The 21,999-nt window shown below is 42.8% G+C and overlaps 1 protein-coding gene across 4 annotated transcripts in view; it reads right to left on the reverse strand.

Moving 5' to 3' along the window:
• Window positions 1–21,999, reverse strand: part of LOC100076573 (BTG3 associated nuclear protein) — a 207,415-nt gene that overhangs the window by 118,313 nt on the left and 67,103 nt on the right. For all 4 annotated transcript variants that reach the window (XM_029076241.2, XM_029076242.2, XM_007672742.3 and 1 more), the window contains one exon: window positions 13,837–14,076. In XM_029076241.2, coding sequence (XP_028932074.1) covers window positions 13,837–14,076 — 240 coding nt within the window. The remainder of the gene's footprint in view (window positions 1–13,836; window positions 14,077–21,999) is intronic.

A 21,999-nucleotide genomic window follows, 5' to 3' on the forward strand; every position in this document is an offset into this window, starting at 1 on the left:
AGAAAAACGCAGTTTGCCTAGTCAAGAAATCCAATACAAACAAAACACGCTAGATCTTAAGTCCTGTGGACGTCTAATCAAGTTTGCCATGGTTTTACAGGTACATCCCTTATATTTCAAATTCACACAAATGATAATACAGCCAATTCCCAATGATCCTGGGCAATGGAGAACCAAAGAGATTTCAAAACACAGTTACTGCATTCCACTGCTCTGCAGCTAGCTTCACATCCAGCCCACTTACCTGTCCTGTTGCCAGAAATGTGACAGAGCTTTGGAACACACTAATGCTCATTGGAGAAAAAGGAGAAGAGAAGAAGGGAAAGTCTAGTTTATGGGTAATCCACAAAGAGTAATTGGTTCCCAAATAGTTCTGATGTAATACTATATTAGTGAAATTAAAACAGAACTTTTGAACTTTATTTTTTTGGTGGGGAGGAGAGGGTGGAGGGGGAAAACTAGACAAAAGTACTTCAACCATCTTTGGCAGTTGTTTCTCAGAGCTTTCATTTAAGACTAGTCCAATTCCGGCAAAACACATTTTTGTTATATTTTGGAACCTTAAATATTGTGTGTGTGTGTGTATTTTTTTTTAAAATACAGGCTTACACTGGTGTCCCTGAAAAGTTATATGGGTTATAAGCTTATATTTTTGAAAAAATCTCATAAGTGAAATTGTTTTAGAGAACATTTCAAAAGAAATCCTTAGATTTTTAATATAAAGTTATGAGGTACTCTAATCCATGCCATATATATATATATATATATATATATATATATAAAAACTGCTCTTGGTGAGATGCCTAGAAGTTGCACTGTACCACCATTCCACCCCACAGTGACCAAATAAAAACCTATACCTCAAAAGACAAATCCTCTCTTTTTGTGGTACAGTTTGTGCAATCTATCAAGTATTTTTTTTATAAACACACATCCCTTCATTTGGAAAAGATGATACTTACAGGCTTCTGCCTACCATACAGCCCAAAATCTTTTCAATTAAACACACATTTGGTTGGGTACTTTTTTCCCAGAAATAGAAAGGGAGGACAAATCTTTCCGCTGACACACTGAAAAGAGTAATCTGAACCAAAAACATTTTCATAATGAGCTGAAATTACCTCAGTTGTGATTGGAATACATTTATCTGAAGGCATTTGACTTATTTTTCGGTGGCTTTTCAACCTTTAAGATGATCTCTGCAGGAAAGCATTATTGTAAAGAAAGCACCAGACCACAAACCAAATCCGCACACCAAACCATACTGGAAGGATAACTGCATGGTGGCTGGCCCACACCAGTGCCAAGCTCAGTCTTTTACAGTTTTTGTGAACTAACATAATAGGACTACTTCACTCAGCTGGCTTAGTGACTGAGAGATAGCGTACAAAATAAGGCTGAGGTTCTTAACATTCTTTCATTCAGTGCGGTTCTTGACCTTTTTACAAACTCCAGGGAGGTATATCCGGTTGAGATAAAAAGGAAGAATGAGAGGAACATAGCACTTCGTCAACTTGCAAGAAAATTAGTCAAATGATATTTCATTGGGCAACCAGCAGGACTGTTATGCTGGTAACATCTGTGAAATACTGAAATACTGTTAAGCCCCAAGAACAGGGGAGGCACAAAGGAAGAAGAGCGGTCCGGGAGCTAGAAATATTTTGGTGATTTTTATTTTTTTTTGCAGGGGTGGTTGCGGGGGAGGTAAATTCCATCCGTATGAAAGAAGCCAAGTCTCTTTGAGGTAGTTATAACCCCTGAGGGCTCACAGCTATGATAAGTTATGTCCATTTGACTCTACCCATGGCTCTCTTTTTCACTACATCTTCCAAGCCACGCTACACCCTGGAACTATCTTAGAAGGTAGGTATAAAATAACCAATCACTCACTGGTGTTTATTGAGTGCTTACTGTGTGCTCAGCAGTATACTAAGTGCTTGAGAGAGTATAATACAAGAGTTGGTGGCCACTGATCCCTGTCCACAAGGAGCCTACTGACTAGAGGGGGGGATGAGACTGACATGCAAATGAATTACAAAGAAGGGAAATGTGCCTTAGGGTGGGGCTGGGGTGAATATCAAAGTGCTTAAGGGATACAGACCTAAGTGCGTGAATGACAGAGAAGGAACGCCAAATGGGGGAAGTGAGTGTTTAGTCAGGGAAAGCCTCTTCTTGGAGGGGATCTGATTTTAGTAGGGCTTTGAAAATGGGGAGAGTCGTGGTCTGTCAAAATTGAAGGGCGAGGGATTTCCAGGCCAGAAGCATGACAGAGAAGAGCCAAGGCACAGGCACAGCTAAAGGAACAAAGCATGTGGGCTGGGCTGTAGTAGGAGATGAGCCGGGTCACTTAGGTGGGGGAGACTGATTTGAGTCCTTTAAAGCTGATGGTAAAGAGTTTCGGTTTGATGTGAAGGGGGATGGACAACCAATGGAGGTTTCCGAGGCATCGGCAGATGTGGATTGAATATTCTGTCAGAAAAATAATCCAGGCACAGAGGGATGTTTGGACTGGAGAGGGGAGAGACAGGAGGCAGGGAGGTCAGTAAAGAGGCTGAAGTAGTAATCGAGACTGGATATAAGTGCTTGGATTAGCATGGTAACTATGGATGGAGACGAAAGGGTGAATTTTTGAGATGCTGTGGAGCTAAAACCAATGGGATTTCATGACAGAGCAAGTAAGCAGGTTGAATCAGATGAGTCCTGTCTCAATCCATACTTCAGTCTGCTGCTCAGATCATTTTCCTAAAAAAAAAAATTCATCCCATGTTTCCCCACTCCTCAAAGACCTCCAATGATTGCCCATCTAATTCCACGGCGAACAGAAATGCCTTAGCTTTGGCTTTAAGGCAGTCAATCAGCTCTCCCCCTCCTACCTCACCTTGTGATCTCCTACTACAACCCAGCCTACATGCACACTTCATTCCTCTATCGCCAACCTACTCAGGGTACCTCAGTTTTTTCTGTCTCACCAAGTGGTTCATATTCAACAGATTTTCTTTCTTCGGTCTCTTCCTATTGGGGGCAGATCCAAGCTAAACTCACTGGCCCTCGATCTCATCACTCCCAATTATCTCCCATTCCTCATGTCCTTCCTCTCTTCAAATCTCCAGAAGATGCCTCTATCTTCAAAACCCTTCTGAAAACTCACCTCCTCCAGGAAGATCCACCTTGCCAGGTTGCAACTATCAAACAGATGCCCATACCCCCAAAGTCTACACATATTCTTATATATTTCTCCCTTCATACTTTTGATTTTAAAGTGATATTATCTGTGACTAGTTTTTGCCTTTCAGGCTCAGAAAAGGGATCATAAAATCCTAGAGAGAAGGGACCTTGTATCTTGTAGTCAGTTTTCCATCCCAAACACATAGTACATTGCTTTGCACACAGAAAGTACCTGATAAATATGACTGATTGATTGCAGCCGCTCCAGGCTTGTCAATATTGGCAGATTAGCCCTGTAAACTTGTTAGGGACAGGGAAAGTGTCTGTTATATTGTTCTCTCCCAAATGTTTAGTACAGTGGTCTGCACGCAGTAAGCACTCAACACAACTGATCATGTGTTACCATGTGTTACATGTACACAACTCTGAGATTGACTTCTTCAAAAATTGAGATCAGGGCTATTCCTTTGCATGTTAACATATTCTATACGCTTTGCAGAGGTGTGTTCAGCACATCGTGGGAAAAATCCTACCTCCCCTAAAATAGGAAGTCGGAATTAACCTTAACGAAGTTTACCCATCACATTTTTTTTGATGTCCAGTCCCGTTACAATCCCACTGGAAACTTCGACGTAAAAATCTACAGAAATGGTAAAATCCTGAAGGCTAAAATCCGCCTTTTCTTCTCCATCCAAACTGCTACCATTTTGTTCCAAGCACATATCCTAATCCCATCCTGACTACTGCACCTGCCTCCTCTCTGACCCCCCAGCCTCTTGTCTCTCCCCACACCAATCCATACTTCACTCTGCCGCACGGATCATTAATCAACGGAAAAGTTCAGTCCCTTTCTCCCCACTCCTCAAGACCCACCAATGGCTGTCCATCCACTTCAGCGTCAAAAAAAACTCCTTAGCACTGACTTTAAAGCACTCCATCAGCTTGCCCCATCCTACCTCACCTCACTAATCTCCTACAGCCCAGCTCTCACACTCCGCTCCTCTAGCACCAGTTTACTCGCTGTATCCCAATCTCATCTATCTTGCTGCTGACCCTTTTCCTACGTCCTCTCCCTAGTATGCAACTCTCTCTGTGTCCATAAACACCAGATCTACCCTCTCTCTACCTTCAAAGCACTATTAAGGTCACACCTCCTCCAAGAGGCCTTCCCCAATTTAGCCCTCTTGACACCGGCTTTCTCCATTGTCTATGCACTAGGATCTGGGGACCTTTGGAAATCTGATATTCGTCCCACCTCCAACACCACTTGTGTACATACCTTTAAATTATATATTATAAATTGTTTATATGTTTATAGTAATGCCTGTCTCTGTTACGGGCAGGGAATACCTCTGCTAATTCTGTTGTATTGTACTCTCTGCAAGTGCTTGGTACCATTAATTGACTGAACACTTACTTTGTGCAAAACACTGTACTAAGTGCTTGGGAACGTATGATGCAACAGAGTTGACAGACACAGTCCCTGCCCACGAGGAACTTACAGTCTACAGGACTGTCCAATTGAAGTTAGCAACAGTTTGAACCTCATACTCTATCATCTGTTGAAAGACACAATGAGACCTAAAGAAAGCCAAATTAGGCACAGAACTAGCAAGCAACAGAGCCCGATGGTGTCGTGGAGAGAACTCGGGCCTGGAAGTCAGAAGGTCATGGGTTCTAATCCCAACTCCGCCACTTGTCTGCTGTGTGGCCTTGGGCAAATCATTTCACTTCTCTGTGCCTCAGTTACCTTAGCTATAAAATGGGGATTAAGACAGTGAGCCTCATGTGGCACAGGAACTGTGTCCAACCTGATCTGTTTGTATCCACTCCAAAGCTTAGTAAAGTGCCTGGCACACATTAACTCTTAAAAAATACCACAATTATCCTACCCTCTAGACTGTACGCTCATATGGGCAGGAAATGTGTCTGTTTATTGTTGTACTGTACCCTTCCATGCGCTTAGTTCAGTGCTCTGCACACAGTAAGCGCTCAATAAAAACGATTGAATGAATTAATTAGTACTCAGGTCCTCTGACTCCCAGTTCCTGTTTCTCAAACCCCCCTCATAGCATATATTTCCTCGATATAGAGACAATTATCTTGGCATGTCATCTTTCATCATTTCTATTACATTAATTTTATTAGAATGCCCTCTATGCAAAATTAAAATGAGGAGTGCCAACTACTGACGAATTTCGTAAAACTGTGAGTAAACAAAACAGTATAAAATCATGCAACCAGGTAAATAGCAAAAATAATTGAATGCCAGCTTAGTCACCTTTAATTGTTTCAACCGAAGTAGTGACCACAGGCTAACGGTCACGATTCACTAATGCCTTTTGGAAGGTTAAATCCAACATGTTTAAGAATACTTACTTCGTTTTTCCTCCAGATGCCCAAATTTGAATTTTGGACACAAGCTTTTCTATTTTTTGGTGTTTCTAAACTAAAAGAGACTGCTTCCTTATTTCTTTCCCTCTCGCAACAAGTCTCCCTCACTTCCAGTTCTTTCTCCTCTTGGGTAAGTATGCCCAGATTGCCTTAGCTCTGAAAAAACTATCACTTGACCATATTGTGTTTGGTTTTCTTTTTTCCTAAGTATTTGGTAAGCACTTACTTTATGTACTGTACCAAGCCCCAGGGTGTGTACAAGATAATCAGGTCAGATACATTCTTGGCCTATAATCTTCCTATATCTACTACTTCCTTTCACTCCCCGCCAATTCTCTCTGGCATCCTCCAACGTAGTTTTATTCCTAGCCAGCCCACTGAAACTACTTTTGTAAAGGTGTTTAGATCTTTCATTATATTCTTTATTCGATTCCTGATATTGCCCAGCATTTCATTGCCCTTTTTGGCAGACACCACACACGAAACCGAGGATTTCAAAGAATATCCAGCAGTGACCCTGAGTTCTCATTCCTGAGTCGTGACTGCTAGCTCAGAGCACATCATCGTGAACCGTTTAGAATTTTCAGTTGAATTATTTTTCCCCTGGTGCACTACCTGGCGTTTGCTCAGACTGAATTTATCTGCCATTGTTCAGCCCACTCACTTAGCTTTATGGATGTCTTCCTGCAGTTTATCCCCACCTTTGGGGCATTTCCCCACCTGGAAGAGCTTAGTGTCATCTGCAAATCTTGAGATCTCACTGACACTCTCTTCCAGATCATTCATGAAAATGTGAAAGAGCACCAATCCTATCACCAATCGTTATGAGGCTCCACTATTTATACCAGTCAATCCAGCAAAGTGGCCATTTGTCTCTCCCCTGTGTTCCCTATCTTTTAGCCTGCTTTCTTTCCATGACAACATTCCCTGCAATCCCATGATTAGTCAGTATTTTTTTTAATCTTGGGTGTGGAACTTTGTCAAAGGTCTTTTGAAAATCTAAATATACTACGTCTTCTGGATCCCTTCTAGCCACATGCTTGTTGGCCCTTTACTGACCTCCAGGAGATTATTGAGCAATGATTTCCACTGACAGAAACTATGTTCTCTTTTTCTGTAACCAAGTTATCTTTTCCTAAATGCACAAAGATGCTAAATTTATTTATGAGCTACCTGCATCTACTAATTTGCCAGGTATAAAAATGAGCCTCACTGACGTTTTATTCAGAGATTGACCACAGGAGCTTTTCTTACGGCTGTGAATGGCACTGGAAATCTGCCAACTCCCTGGCCAATTATAAAGATAGGCAACACATTCTCACCAGGTGTTCTACAGCTTCCTTTCCAAGTTTCTTCAGAACTCTCGGTTGATCGTCATCTAGGCCAGTGATCAATTTATTAATTTGGTCTAAAACATCGTGTGTGGCCACCTCAATCTGATCCACCAACATGAGATGAGTTCATCAGGCTTTTTTAGGGACCCGATAAGTGCCGAAGCTGAGAAAATCTGCCTGAAAAACAATACTTAAAATTCATTCATTCATTCATTCAATCAAATTTATTGAGCGCTTACTGTGTGCACAGCACTGTACTAGGCACTTGGGAGAGTTCAATACAACATTAAACAGTGACATTCCCTGTCCTCATTGAGCTCACAGTCTAGACTGGGGGAGTCAGACATCAGTACAAATAAATAAAATTACTGACATGTAACATATGTGCTTTGGGGCTGGAAGGGGGGACTCCAGTAATTGCCCATCCACCTCCATATCAAACAAAAACTCCTCTCCAATGACTTTAAAGCACTCCATCACCTTGCCCTCTCCTAGCTCATCTCACTTCTCTCCTACAACCCAGCCTGCACATTTTGCTCCTCTATGCTAACCTTCTCTCTGTGCCTTGATCTCCCCTCTCTCGCCACTGATCCCTAGCCCACATCCTGCCTCTGGCCTGGAACGCCCTCCCGCCTCTAATACGACAAACCACCACCGTCCCCCCACCTTCAAAGTCTTACTGAAGGCCCATCTCCTCCAAGAGGTCTTCCCAGACTAAGCCCTACTTTTCCTCATCTTCCACTCCCTTTTATGTCGCCCTGACTTGCTCCCTTCGCTCTTCCCCCCGCCAGCCCCAAAACACTTACGTACATATCTGTGATTTCATTTCTCCCTTTGCTCTGCCCCGATTCCAACAAAATGCATTTCGATTCCAAGTTCCAAAGTTTCAATACACTAACTTTAACCAAATCATGACCTGTAAAAATGATCCTTAAATATCAGGATGAAAATTCCTCAAATTTCAGAATATGAACATTTACAAAGACATAAATGGTCACACCTTTGACCAAATTTTCAAGTCTCCTAAAGGCTTGGGTAGAACCCAACAGCAAAATGACACATTGCCTGTCCATAGGGAATATATCCTCTAGTGGATTTTATGTATATTTTCGGCCACTTATGTTCTTTCCTTTTATCGGCTTCTATATTCGGGTTTTATGTTTGCTTCTCTCTCCCACTAGATCATGAACTCTTTGAGAGCAGGGACCTTATCTTCTATTTCTCCTGCAATTCCCATGAGTGCCTAATTCACTGCTGTGCCTAAATTAGGTACTCGGTAAGTGTTATTAGTGTTAATGGCAATGACAAAGATACAATCAACTTTTCAAACTATGTAGCTGACACTAACACAAACAGAGAGCTACTGCCAGTATACCTCATATATTTGTTTGGCCTGCAGTATGGGGTCTCCATATCACTATAGAGCGTGAGCTCGTTGTGGGCAGGGAATGTCAGTTTACTGTTATACTGTCCCAAGTGCTTAGTACAGTGCTCTGCACATAGTAAGCACTTAATAAATATGACTGAATGAATGAGTGAACTATTAATCAGGGATGAGAAGGGACAAGGAACAAGGATCAAAGCACGAGGTACAACTCAAATTCCATGCAGGGAAGAGAATTTTGTGAGCAGGGAATGTGTCTGTTTATTGTGATACTGTACTCTCTCTCCCAAATGCTTAGCACACTGTTAAGTGCTCAATAAATAGGAATGAATCACTGAAGTTAATGAATTCAGTGTGTGAGGGGTGATGGCAGCAGAATAAATGTGCCTTTCTCCTAACCATATATTCCCTGGTCCTGGACCTCGTCTACTAATATACGCTGCCGGTGAGTTAGAGGGGAAGTTTTGTGGAAGTTTATAGATATAAATGACAGGGCCTGGATTTGTAGGTTTGCTAGTCGCGGGTCATTTCTGCCTAGTCATTTCTAGGTATCTTTTGTACGTGTCTTAGGTGGGGCTGAGCAGGTCACAAGTCAGATTCACAGCACATTACTGTAAGATTTCTTCTTGGTGGAAACTATTTTGATACGACTAGCCTTCTTTAAACTTGTGACCCCGTATATCCTCAGGCTCCAATTGTTATGTGTCCAAATACAGTGAATAAGTAAAATATTTTCAGTGCAGTATTTTCCTTTTGTTGACCCAGACGGCTTCCTAGACAAATGGCAGGGGGAGCGAAGAGTTGAACTCACAGCATGTGTTGTAAAGGAATATTTCATAAACATGGAAATCAATCAACCCAACTTCTTGGGAGAGTAATGTGCATAAAGTTCCTTTTATTGCCTAAATAAATATTCTCACTGGTCCAAGTTTACATATGGGTAATTTAAGAAAATATTTTAAAGTCTCATACAGTTGATGATTACCAACTGCTTTTGAAAGATTAAAATACAAAATTTCAGCTTAACTGGCTATTCCTGATGAGGTGACAATTAAAGTTTGCAAGGGCTTTTTCAATATATATCTTTGCCTCATTTTGTCAACTTTTGTTATGTCATGTGTATTAATATTAATTTTAAACTTGCTCCCTGGGCAATTCCCCAATGAGTGCAAATATTAAAATATAAAACTTAAGCTAGAATATCACCTGGTTAATTATAACACCATACCTAGGGGACCACTTCCTGTGACAACCCCTTTCTACAGTAATCGCACTAACATACTTTCTTGTGGTTTCCCTTACAATTTCAGTTGACCACTAGTTTAAAAAGGCAGGGTGCCCAGACACCCCCCAAAGCAGAGTGAAGTGGAGAGAGTAATGAATCATGAAGAGGCTAGTTAAACCAGAAAGAATCGGAAAGAGGAACATGAAGTCACGCATTTCAGTGAGGTTCATATGGCAAGACTCGTTTTGAAATTAATCCCTTCCAAAAAACAGAAGTGCTATTCGGGAATGATAAAGTCTCTTCATGGGACTGACAAATCTAGAGACTGACCCAGGGAAGACGGACACCTGAGAATAATGGTAAGTTTCAAAGGTTCAGGGGCTCAAAAAATAAATTGCAGGAAGAGGGACAGAACATTTTTCTTATCTTGCCTGGGAAGCCTGAAGTCCCTGGGAGCTACGGACTTTGTGACTTCAGGTATTTTGTGTGATGGCTGTTCATGACTTGAGTGAAATATAACCTTTCACTCTGAATGTGGCTTTAGGGGTTTTGCCATGACACCTGTGAGAATTACCCACAGAATGAATAGAATCCTAGGCCTAGTCCTTATTGGGCAGAATTGTCCTATTCTCGTTCCAGTCTCCAGAGAAATCCATGACTTTGAGGAGCATCAAACAATATCTATAAATATGTACATCGTATGATAAAGGCTATACCCAAAATTAGACATGATTTGGGGTAAGTTCAGACCAGTTATTCAGTTGAGGTTTCTTGGTTTCCAGATGAAGTTAGATCCTTTAGGAACAGACCGAGCTGGCCAAAAGCAGAGGCTATCCATTCTGAAGGCACCTCTCTGCACGGTAAATGGAAATTTCAGGAAACAAACTACTGGTAAATTCACTTTCAGAGACACTATTTCTAAAGATGTTCTCATACAAATAAGCACCATAATATCCTCACAGGGAATGCTGATCTTCCACCAGGGGCAGCCCTGCTTTAAAGAGAAATTGGGCATAAAGCAAACTCATCTCCTTCCTCAATTTTTCTCTCCTGATGCTTCAGTAATGATCCCACTCATCCTACTTTCACCACTGACATGTTTTAAATGGTCTCTATCTACAAGTTATTGGGAGTACTTACGAGCGCTTTATGCTCTTCTGATAAATCATTCGGGCTTCTCCTTTGAACACGAGTGAGTGACTCAAACTGGAGTGGAGGAAGCTTCCTTTTCCCCAGCATGCTACTGTTTTACCAGACCAACTGACTGGGGATTGCTTGACCTGATAGTTACACTTAAGTTCAAATAATACCAGAACCCAGCTAGCAAGACACTCAGAGAGCCAAGAAATTGAATTTATTCAAGTTGAGCATTCAATCGATCAAGGACTGGTATTTGTTGCGTGCTTACTGTAGGCAGAGCATAATCTACAATAATTGGCAGGGATTCAGATGGCCAAGTTAGTCTGGCTAAGTTCCTCTTGCTGGCTCCTCTTTCTTCTTTCTCCATTCTCTTCTTCCTGATCTTTCTCTACCCCCCCTCACACCCTTTCCTCGACTGCTTTTTTCCCCCTCCCTACCCATATCATTCTGCAAACAACACCGAGAGTCACCAGTTCTTTTGTCTCCAAACCTGTTGGGTGATTTCCCTAGGGAAAGAACAGGGAAGGAAAATATTCCCCACCTGTCATCGAGCAGGGCCAGAAGCCCTCAAATCTTGAAGAAGGCACACACACAGAGTTCAGGAGGAGGAGGCAGGAGAAGCCAGAGCACCAAAAAAAAAGGGGGGGGTGACATGGCCTAATGGAAAGAGCACAGGCCTGGGAGTCAGAGGACCTGGATCTGCTGTATGACTTTGGCCAAGTCATATTTCACTGGGCCTCAGTTTCCTCAAATGTGGGTTCAATACCTGTTCTTACTCCTACTTAGACCAAGTGCCCCATGTTCTGACTAATTGATCTGTATCTACCCCAGCACTCGGAACGGTGCTTGGCAGAGACTGTGCACTTACAAATACCACAATATCACTAGCAACAATAAAACAATTTACAACTTTTGTGACCCAGGAAACCAGGCCGGTCTACTCCCAGATGACCTTCTCATCACCCAAACCAAGTAGCTGTTATTATTATTATTCCCTTGGCTGCCTCCATTAATCAATCGATAGTATATATGATTCCTGTCCTCATGGAGCTTACGGTCTAGCGAGGGAGGCAGACAGAAAACAATTCAGACAGGAGAAAGGAAGAATGGAAATGTGGAAGTATAAGTGCTTAAGTAGCAAAGCATGTAAGTTGACATATACAGAAGCATTTGACTGATTGATTGCCATGTTGTGAGTGCGTAATTGTTGAGGTGGCCCAAAACTGTTAAGTAGTTGGGAGATGATGATGGAGACAGAAGAAAAAATAATCAGGGGAGACCTCCTAGAGGAGGTGGAATTTGAGAAGGGCTCTGAAAATGAGGAAAGCTGGTGGTCCGGCAGATTTAAAGAGGGAAGGACGTTCCAGGATGGAGGAAGTAAGCAACGGGTCGGAGGCAGGTTGAGTTAAAAACAAGGCATAAGGAGAAAGAGAGCTTGAGAGGAACGATAAGTGCTAGCCGGGGCCTAGCGTGAGAAAAGAGTAAGTAGGGGAGAGTTGATCAAGTGCTTTAAAATCTAATGGGTATGAGGTTCTGCTTGAGGAGAGAAAGGGATGACGGTTACTACCTTTCTTCATCCTTCCAGCCATAATCATCACTGTCTGTCCCCCACGTCTTCCCAGCCACTATCCCTCCCTTCCTCTTGCCCAACACTCCCTTCTGCCATCTCCGCTTGGCCATTACCGTCACGGCCCATTTCCAACAAAAATAGATTCTCCACCGTCTTAGCTGCATGGGCCAAGACTTCCAGAGCCGTGACTCTGCTGTGCCACCATCACCACCCCCACCCACCCTGAATAAATGCCAGGCCCCAGGCAGCACCTCCAATCAATCCTTAGAGCCGCTGTCCCAAATAAATGGGATTGGCAGGTTGGTGAGGTGGTGAAAATCGGGAGTACCTTTTCTGGGTGGTACGGGACATACGGCTGAAGTGGGTGAGAAGATGGGGAAGGTGGAACATGCGGCTAGAAGTCAGGACTGATTACGGCAGCTGTGGCACAGGAGCTTTGGGGAAAGAGGAAACAGCAGCAGAGGTGTCCAGGAAGAAATGGTGGCTTCTGGCAGATGGGACTGTGAAGAGCAATCACAGTGAGCGGAATAAGGCAGAAGGGAAACCGTGGTGTCGGCTGCCGGGGGTTTATACGGGAGACCTATAGGGGTGGATATCGGAGATGTGTCCAATCTGCTTAACTTGCATCTATCCCAGCACTTAGAAGAGTGTTTGGCCCACAGCAAGCATTTTAACAAATACCTCAATAATAATAACCTCGGAATTGTGTGTGAACTTCAAGCTGTATGCGGGAGTTATTTCCTGGGCTCTCTAGCCCTCACCTTTTGAAGAGTTGAGAGCCACTCTATCAACATTCCTGCCAGCCAGTCACAGGACCTCCAAAACTTCAAAGCCCCATCCTTAATTTCTGGATTTCTGGGGGGCTTATTTTGGTTTCCTTCCAAAATGAGAGGCCCCAAAACCAGGCAGCATGTGTCTGGGAACGTGGGAGGAACTGAGGAGGTAAGATAGGTAAGTGACTGGAATGGGAGAATGGTGAGAAGGTAAGGGGGAAGAGGTGGTGGAAGAAGAAGAAATGGAAGAGAAGAATGGTACTCCCCTCTCTAGACTGTAAACTCACTGTAGGAAGGGAATGTGTCTGTTATACTGTTAAATCGTCCTCTCCCAGGCACTTAGTATAGTGCTCTGCACAACAGTAAGCGCTCAACAAATAATAATTGATTGACTGACAGAATGGAAAGAAAGGAGGAGGAGCAAAAGACACTGTCCCCAGTTTAGCCCTAGATAATTCCCCATACACTGTAAAAGTTGTCATTTGGCCATAACAACTGCGACCAGGGTAAAATAAGCTTCGGAAGACATTCATCGCATCCAAACTGCAGAGTGTTGAACAACCAAGCCAACATTCTAAGAAGGAGCTTAAATCAAGAAATACTGAATTTCCAGCCCTTTCACGACTTTCAGTTTTAAACAATAACCTACACAGTGGCTCTGTCCAAAGAAGTCAATAGTGCCTGAAGAGATGCTACCTAAGCAGTCCCCTTCCCTCCAAACACCGAGGCAAACACACGGTAACTATACACGCACCTGGATGCGTGAAAAGGAAAAGAAACATCGTGGCTATCTGTGTAGTCACAAGAGATGAAGGTTCAAAACCCATCAAACCCTCAAGTGTTATACTCACAACGAATTCCATATATCGTCAGAGGGTCAAGCTGTTTCTTCCCCAGCTTCCCCTGCCCTGATAAGTTGGAGACTGCTTGAATTTCTCGGTGAAAGAGATAGTCTAGTAGAGTTAACGCCATCTTCTCTGCAGTGCAGCAGTTGGTGCTAATGTGCATCATATCAGCTGGGGTGATGGCGCAACGAACTCGCATCTCTGGGTTGTTTTCATCTCCAAGCCAGGTCCCATCGGGATAGTCCTCTAAAAAATACAATGGAAATATTTTCAGAAGTACACTTTAAGATGAGGAAAATAGGGATCGCCTGACCCATCTTTCTCTCCAGAAATGTCTGTTCGAACTACAAGAACAATTTCTAACGTTACCCAGATTGCTAAGGGACATAAACTTGAGACAGAACAAAAAAAGGCATGATATTTGTAAGAACTGTATTACGTAAAACTAGTCTCATTCTTTCCATTTGCACGTCTGTGCTTTCTCCCCCTATCTTATATCAAAGCAAAGCCGATTAGGGTCCCCTAGTGTATAATAGAATTCGGGCACTTTAGGTTTGGTCTCAGAATTGACATTCAACCCCAAGTAGTAATGTTCCAGTTATGAAAGTCTGTGTAAAACAACTCTTTCAAGAGGCGACCCCAGGCTAAGCCCCATTTTTCCTCACGTCCCACTCCTTTCTGCATTGCTCTGAATTGTGCCCTTTGCCCCTCCTCTCTCTCCCAGCCCCACAGCATTTACGTATAGACCTGTAATTTTATTTATTTACATTGATGTCTGTCTCCCCGGCTCGCTACTGTGAGCTCGTTGTGGGCGAGGAATGTGACTGTTTATTGTTGCATTGTACTTTCCTAAGCGCTCAGTACTGTGTTCTGCACACAGTAAGTGCTTAATAAATGACTGACTGAATGAATAAAACAGTACATGACAGCAATCAATCGTTTTATAGAGTGCTTGCTGTGTACAGAGCACTGTACACACAGTTGGGAGAGCACGATATAACAATTGGTAGTTGGGTTCCCTTCCCACGGGAGCTAGAGGAGTCTAGAGGGGGGTGACAGACATTAACATAAATAAATTACAGATATGTACATAAGTTCCCCGACGCCCAGGTGAATAAAGGGTACAAATCCAAGTGCAGGTCTTTATACCTAAACAAAATTTCTAATTCATAATTTGAAATAGCTAGAAAGCACACATTATGGCAGAACTCCCCAGACCAAGTGATTAATCAAAATAGCAACACTGATAAACAATGGCCTAGAAAGGCATGGTTTTGTCTTGTCCCACTGTTGGGAATGAACTAGCAGTGGAAAGCGAAAGATATAGACAAAAGTCCTTTTCTCCAAAGACAAACAGGTAACAAGAAATCACTGGCAGAAGTACACTAATGATCTCCTCCGTTGAGAAGCAGCGTGGCTTAGTGGAAAGAGCCCGGGCTTGGCAGCCAGAGGTCACGGGGTCTAATCCCAGCTCCTCCACTTGCCAGCTGTGACCTTGGGCAAGTCACTTTAACTTCTCTGTGCCTCTGTAAAATGGGGATGAAGACTGTGAGCCCTACGTGGGATGACCTGATTACCTTGTATCTACCCCAAAGCTTAGAACAGCTCTTGGCACATAGTAAGCGCTTAATAAATACCAACGTTATTATTATTATAAGAGCAAAGATGACCTCTCTAAGTGACCCAAAGCAACACCAAGTTCAACAGCACAAAATTGGCTGCTGAAATGTTGGAGGATAATAGGGTACTGTGAAAGGGGAAGGGCAACAAAAATGAATGTAAAAACAGAAAAATCTAGGGGTTTCCCGGTTTTAACCATGACACAGCTCCCCATTTATGTCAAGCCTCACAGACTTCTGTTAACATTTGCATTTCAATACCTTCTTCTCACACCTCCTGAAGAGCTCCTGCTCACAGGACCAGAGGGGGAGTGGGGAATGTGGGGTGGGGGAGGATAGAGAGGAGAAGCAGCATGGTCTGGTGGATACAGCAGGGGTCTGCGACTCAAAAGGACCTGGGTTCTAATCCCGGTCTGCCACCTGTCTGCTGTGTGACCTCGGGCAAGTCACTTCACCTCTCTGGACCTCAGTTACCTCATCTGTAAAATGGGTATTAAGACTGGGAGCCCCATGTGGGACAGGAACTGTGTCCAACCTGACTGGCGTGTATCCAGCCCAGGGCTCAGAACAGCGTCTGGCACATAGTAAGTGCTTAACAAATACCCCAACTCCCTTCAAGAAAAGGGTGAAACTGCACTAGGAATCAAAAAACAGCATCCTATACCATGCACCCATCCTTAAATGTCCTGACTTCCAACCAAATGGTCCTCTCAAATCAGCGTTACAGATTTCCTTTAAAACTCACACTTCAGTTTCCCCCTCTTCTAATGCCTCAGACAGAAGTGGGGGAAAGGGGAACATGCTTCCAGTCTTCAAGTGCTTCCAGGTAAAAACAAATTCAGCAATTAGAACCAGTGAGTGGGGTGGGAAGGCTGATAGCTGGAGATGGGGGGAAAAACTAGTTAGGGTACTTCAGTCATTCATTCATTCATTCAATAGTATTTTTTGAGCGCTTACTATGTGCAGAGCACTGTACTAAGCGCTTGGTATGTACAATTCGGCAACGGATAGAGACAATCCCTGCCCGGTGATGGGCTCACTGTCTAAACGGGGGAGACAGACAGCAAAGCAAAGCAAAACAAAACAACATCATCAAGATAAATAGAATCAAGGGGATGTACACCTCATTAACAAAATAAATAGGGTAATAAATGATATATACAAATGAGCACAGTGCTGAGGGGAGGGGAAGGAGCAGAGGGAAAGAGGGGGCTCAGTCTGGGAAAGCCTCTTGGAGGAGGTGAGCTCTCAGCAGGGCTTTGAAGAGGGGAAGAGAGTTAGTTTGGTACAAGATCACCCTTTTGCTTTCATGAGGCATTTAGTTCATCAAAACTTTTTTTACCAAACAATATTTTGGATGCTTTAACTGTCAATGAATGAGAAACAGAAGGACTCCATTTCTAGTTATATACATGGAGGAACATATTTTGAGTTTTGCTGTACCGTAGCAGGATGATATGTTATGACAGACATTTGCTGAACCTAAACATACCAATGTGCTTTTATCCATGATGCATATAAGGCAAGAAAATGTTCTGTTTCATGCACTTATGCAAATCTTGACTATTAAAAATGTTGGAGCAGTCAACAATAATACTGAAGTCCTGAAGTGTGTCTAGTTCTATTATACATGGGTTGCACTCTAGCCGAACTCCACAGTAACAAAAATATACGTTACGGCACTCGTCATGTCCGATGCCAAACAAATAAGCATAATAATTTCTTTCAACTCCAGGCTATGCTCTATGCAAAGAGCCTCATGTTATCAGGAGAATGTTTCCTAGTTAGGCCTTCAGATTCTAGACAAAATGTGTGGTGAAAACACAAATTCTGGCAGAAATGAAAGGTAGTGTATGAAGGCATGGGGAAGAGGGGAAGCAAAAAGGATGGAAAGATAAGAAGCTGCATGGCGTAGTGGATAGAGCACAGGCCTGTGAGTCAGAAGAATGGGTTCTAATCCTGGGTCTGCCACTTGTCTGCTGTGTGGCCTTGGGCAAGTCACTTTGCTTCTCTGTGCCTCAGTTACCTCATCTGTAAAATGGGGGTTAGGACTATGAGCCCCACATGGGACAGGGACTGTATCCAACCCAATTTGCGCTTAGTACAGTGTCAGGCATATGTTGGTATTTGTTAAGCGCTTACTATGTGCAGGGCACTGTTCTAAGCGCTGGGGGAGAGAGAGGGGAATCAGGTTGTCCCACGTGGGGCTCACAGTCTTCATCCCCCTTTTACAGATGAGGGAACTGAAGCACAGAGAAGTGAAGTGACTTGCCCACAGTCACACAGCTGACAAGTGGCAGAGCCGGGAGTCGAACTCATGACCTCTGACTCCGAAGCCCAGGCTCTTTCCACTGAGCCACGCTGCTTCTCATTAGGCATATAGTAAGCACTTAACTAATACCACAATTTATTACGATTATTATTACTAATGCTGATTTATATCAACTTGAAGGATCTGTAACTAAACTTTAACCTCATCTCATGCACCTATTCTCTCTGACCACTACTAGGAACAATCACAGACTTTTCAACTTAAATCATCTGCATTGCCTTGTTTTTTTATTTCTTTAGATAGAGTCAGCAGCCTGTTGGGAACAGTGCTCCAAAAAGTGCAGTAACTCATTGGAAAGGATGGCATTCCACATGAGTACAATAGGAATGGCAAAAAATTCACCGATGAGGTCGACGGTTTGTTAGTCCTCTAGAGGGTACCATAAATGATAATTATTAGTAGTATTATTCTATTTGATATAAGTGCTTACTTTGTGTCAAACACTGTTCTAAAACCTGGGTCAGGTTGGAGACAGTCCCTCTCCCATATGGGGCTCACGTCTACTACGGAGGGAGAACGAGCAAACTGAGGCACAGAGAAGCTGTGACTTGCCCAAGGTCATGCAGCAGCCAAATGATGGAGCCAGAATTAGAGCCCGGGTCCTCTGACTCCCAGGCTTGTGCTCTCTCCACCAGGCCACAATCCCTTCAATTATCCTTAGGAAGTAGGACTAAAAAAAAAAAATAGATTAAAAGAGATTTAAAATCATGAACCATAACAGGTTAAGAAAGGAAAAAGATGTTTGAGGGAATAGTTGAAGTTCCCAGATATAAGGAATTGGATAAATAAATGGCTGATTGGTCCAGGATGAATGATCGCAGGAAATGTTGGATCATAGTGAAAGGTATATCACTCTGCTCCTCCAAATGTGATACCACTGAAGAGATACAATGCTGATCTAGTTGGTTCGTTATTAATAATGTTGGTATTTGTTAAGCGCTTACTATGTGCCGAGCACTGTTCTAAGCGCTGGGACAGACACAGGGGAATCAGGTTGTCCCACGTGGGGCTCACAGTCTGCATCCCCATTTTACAGATGAGGTAACTGAGGCACCGAGAAGTTAAGTGACTTGCCCAAAGTCACACAGTATTCTGACCCAGGGTAACATGTCTAACATTGTAAATGTTCAAAAAGCCAGTGACAGATGTAACTCTGAAACCTGGAGTCCTTAAAATGTGAATCGACCCTTCTGAAAGGAACGGGCATGTCCACAAATCATGTTTTATGGTCCGATACCAAACCAGGGTCTGCCAATTTCTTGTTTTAGAAATACTGTGAAAATAAATTCAATCCATTTTATAGATATAGATAAGGGAGAGACAGAGAGAGAATGAGTGAACAAACCATAATGAAGATGGTGTATTTGTTAAGTGCTTACTATGTGCTAAGCACTGTTCTAAGCGCTAGGGTAGATACAAGGTAATTAGGTTGTCCCACGTGGGGCTCACAGTCTTAATCCCCATTTTACAGATAAAGTAACTGAGGCGTAGAGAAGTGAAGTGACTTGCCCAAAGTCACACAGCTGATAAGTGGCGGAGCCGGGATTAGAACCCACCTCTGACTCTCAAGCCCAGGCTCTTGCCACTAAGCCACGCTGCTTCATCGCAGATGCCAGGGACAACCAGGGAAGTCCATCTTGGATGCAAATGTAAGCTCAACGAGGGCAGGGATCATGTCTATCAACTCTACTTTACTCTCCCCAAGCACTGAGTGAAGCCATCTGCAAACAGCAAGCACTCATTAAATACCAGTGATTGACTTAAGCATTTCTGGATGTACGTCAACTCTTATTTAATCCATTAAAGCAGTTATTTCAGTTACTGAGCTACTTGGTTGTCCTAACTGGTACCATATTGACTTAAAGAGTTAATGCATGGAAAATATGGGACAAAAACATCAAGCAAGATGTTTGTCAGACCCATTCCAAAATCTTGAAACACCAAAAACCAACAATGGAAGGAATGGGACAAGATGTAAGCTTTATTAAAAAAAAAATAAGCTTAACCAAAAAAATGCAGAAATAGTGTAAGTAAAAACTGCTGTGCAGAAAATACTGTCAAGGATTAAATGTTTCTTCATAATATAAAAGCGGGAACAAAAAATATATCAAAGATGGCAAATTTAATCATGCATTTCTATGTTATTGACTGGAAAGTATGTTCTCAAGTCTGATACTCTGGACTGGAAACTAAATTCCTAATTGCAACAATAAGACCCCAAAATAGTTCTTAAACTGGGAGTCTCGTGATCAAAACGCTGAGCCAAGCAACACAGAGCTAGTAAGCTCTTAAAGGCTTACACAGATGTGTTGCTTAGTAAGAACCATCTTACTGGCCTGGAAATTGACTATTAAGTTGCATGTACCAGGGTTTGGTGTTTCTCAGGAAATATATGCTTTCTTTAAAAGTAGTTACTTGGAAGCACCTTAGAAACTATGAGACTAAATAAGTTTAGAGAGAGCGTGATTAAAGGCATCAATCCAGTGTTCAATATCACTCTGTTCTCCTATTGTCTAACTGCAGATATCAGTTTAGATATTAGTTCGAAGTTTGAAATGAGAATTTGAGAAAGGAAACAATAGGTCAAGGGTCACTCTGATTTCAGGTATAAGATACCAGCAACAGTAAATTAAAGAGAGCTTTGGCCTGGGCACCTGAAGGAAGGCTCAGAACAATCATACACAAAACCTAAATTGTAAAACACTAGGTGATCCTCGCTGGAGTTCAAGAGCAAGATATGGAAAATAATTAAGGGGGAATCCCTAAAGCTCCTGGAGAAACAGAACTCCCCTCTAGACTGTAAGCTCACTGGGGGCAGGGAATATGTCTGCTATACTGAACTCTCTCAAGAGCGTAGTACACTGCTCTGGACACAGTAAGCACTCAAAAAATACGATTGGTAGATTGACGTACTCAGCTGTAGTCGAGATTAAAATCAGAATACTCAACAGTTCAACAACAGTTAACGTTTTCGAAACAATTAAGGAAGTGATATTTATGGGAACCACAAAAGTTAATTACCCAGTTCTGGTACAGCTGTTAGAATGTTGGCAATATTTCAGGAGTGGATGATTCCATTTGTGGATTATTATTCGGACGGCTCGCTCTTCCCTCTTCATTCGAGCTTTGCGCGCAGTAAGCACTCCATAAATACGACTGAACCAATGAACGAGCTCCTAGTTAGAGCGTGCAGATGGGGCCCTGCAGAGGCTAGAGCCTTCTCAGAACTTCTTAGAACTTCTTAGAACCAGCCCAGAGCCAGAACGGGTATATGAGGACTGACAGAAACTCACACAATAGTCAATTTGCTTAACATTTAAATCACAGAGGGGCAGTAAGGCATAAAATAAAGAGCCCGGGACTTCCTCCCTCTTCCCCCTTCCCCTCAGCACTGTGCTCATTTGTACATATTATTTATTACTCTATTTTGTTAATGAGGTGTACATCCCCTTGATTCTATTTATGGTGATAATGTCTTGTTTTTGTTTCGTTTTGCTCTGCTGTCTGTCTCCCCCGTTAGACTGTGAGCCCATCACTGGCAGGGATCGTCTCTATCTGTTGCTGAACTGTACATTCCAAATGCTTAGTACAGTGCTCTGCACATAGTAAGCGCTCAATAAATACTACTGAATGAATGAATGTGATTTAGAAGAGGCTAGGTTTTAGTTCCAGGGTCACCACTCACCAGCTGGGTGACCTTGGGCACGTGACAATCTCTCTGAACTATTAATAAAATGGGGACACGACAGATTATGAGCCCCACGAGGGATAGAGACGGTGTCCGATCTGATAATATTGTTTCTATACTAGTACATAGGAAGTGCTTAATAAATGATGATATTATTACTGCCATTATGACTTTGGGATGATAAAAGCTACTTGGAACAAGTGGTTAGCACAATGCTTCACAAGCAGGAGTCTCTCATTAACACCATTAATTGAGCCACCAAATCCCATATCATCCAGACATGGAGTCGCCACTGAAGGCTGAAGGAGGTAGACTCTGAATGAAAAAAAATGGTATTTGTTAAGTGCTTACTATGTGCAAAGCACTGTTGTAAGCGCTGGGGGATACAAGGTGATCAGGTTGTCCCATGTGGGGCTCACAGTTTTCATCCCCATTTTACAGATGAGGTAACTGAGGCACCGAGAAGTGAAGTGACTTGCCCAAAGTCATACAGCTGGCAACCGGCAGAGTCGGGATTAGAATCAACGACC

The sequence above is a fragment of the Ornithorhynchus anatinus genome, chromosome 11 (assembly GCF_004115215.2).
Source record: "Ornithorhynchus anatinus isolate Pmale09 chromosome 11, mOrnAna1.pri.v4, whole genome shotgun sequence".
In the NCBI taxonomy this organism is placed as follows: domain Eukaryota; kingdom Metazoa; phylum Chordata; class Mammalia; order Monotremata; family Ornithorhynchidae; genus Ornithorhynchus; species Ornithorhynchus anatinus.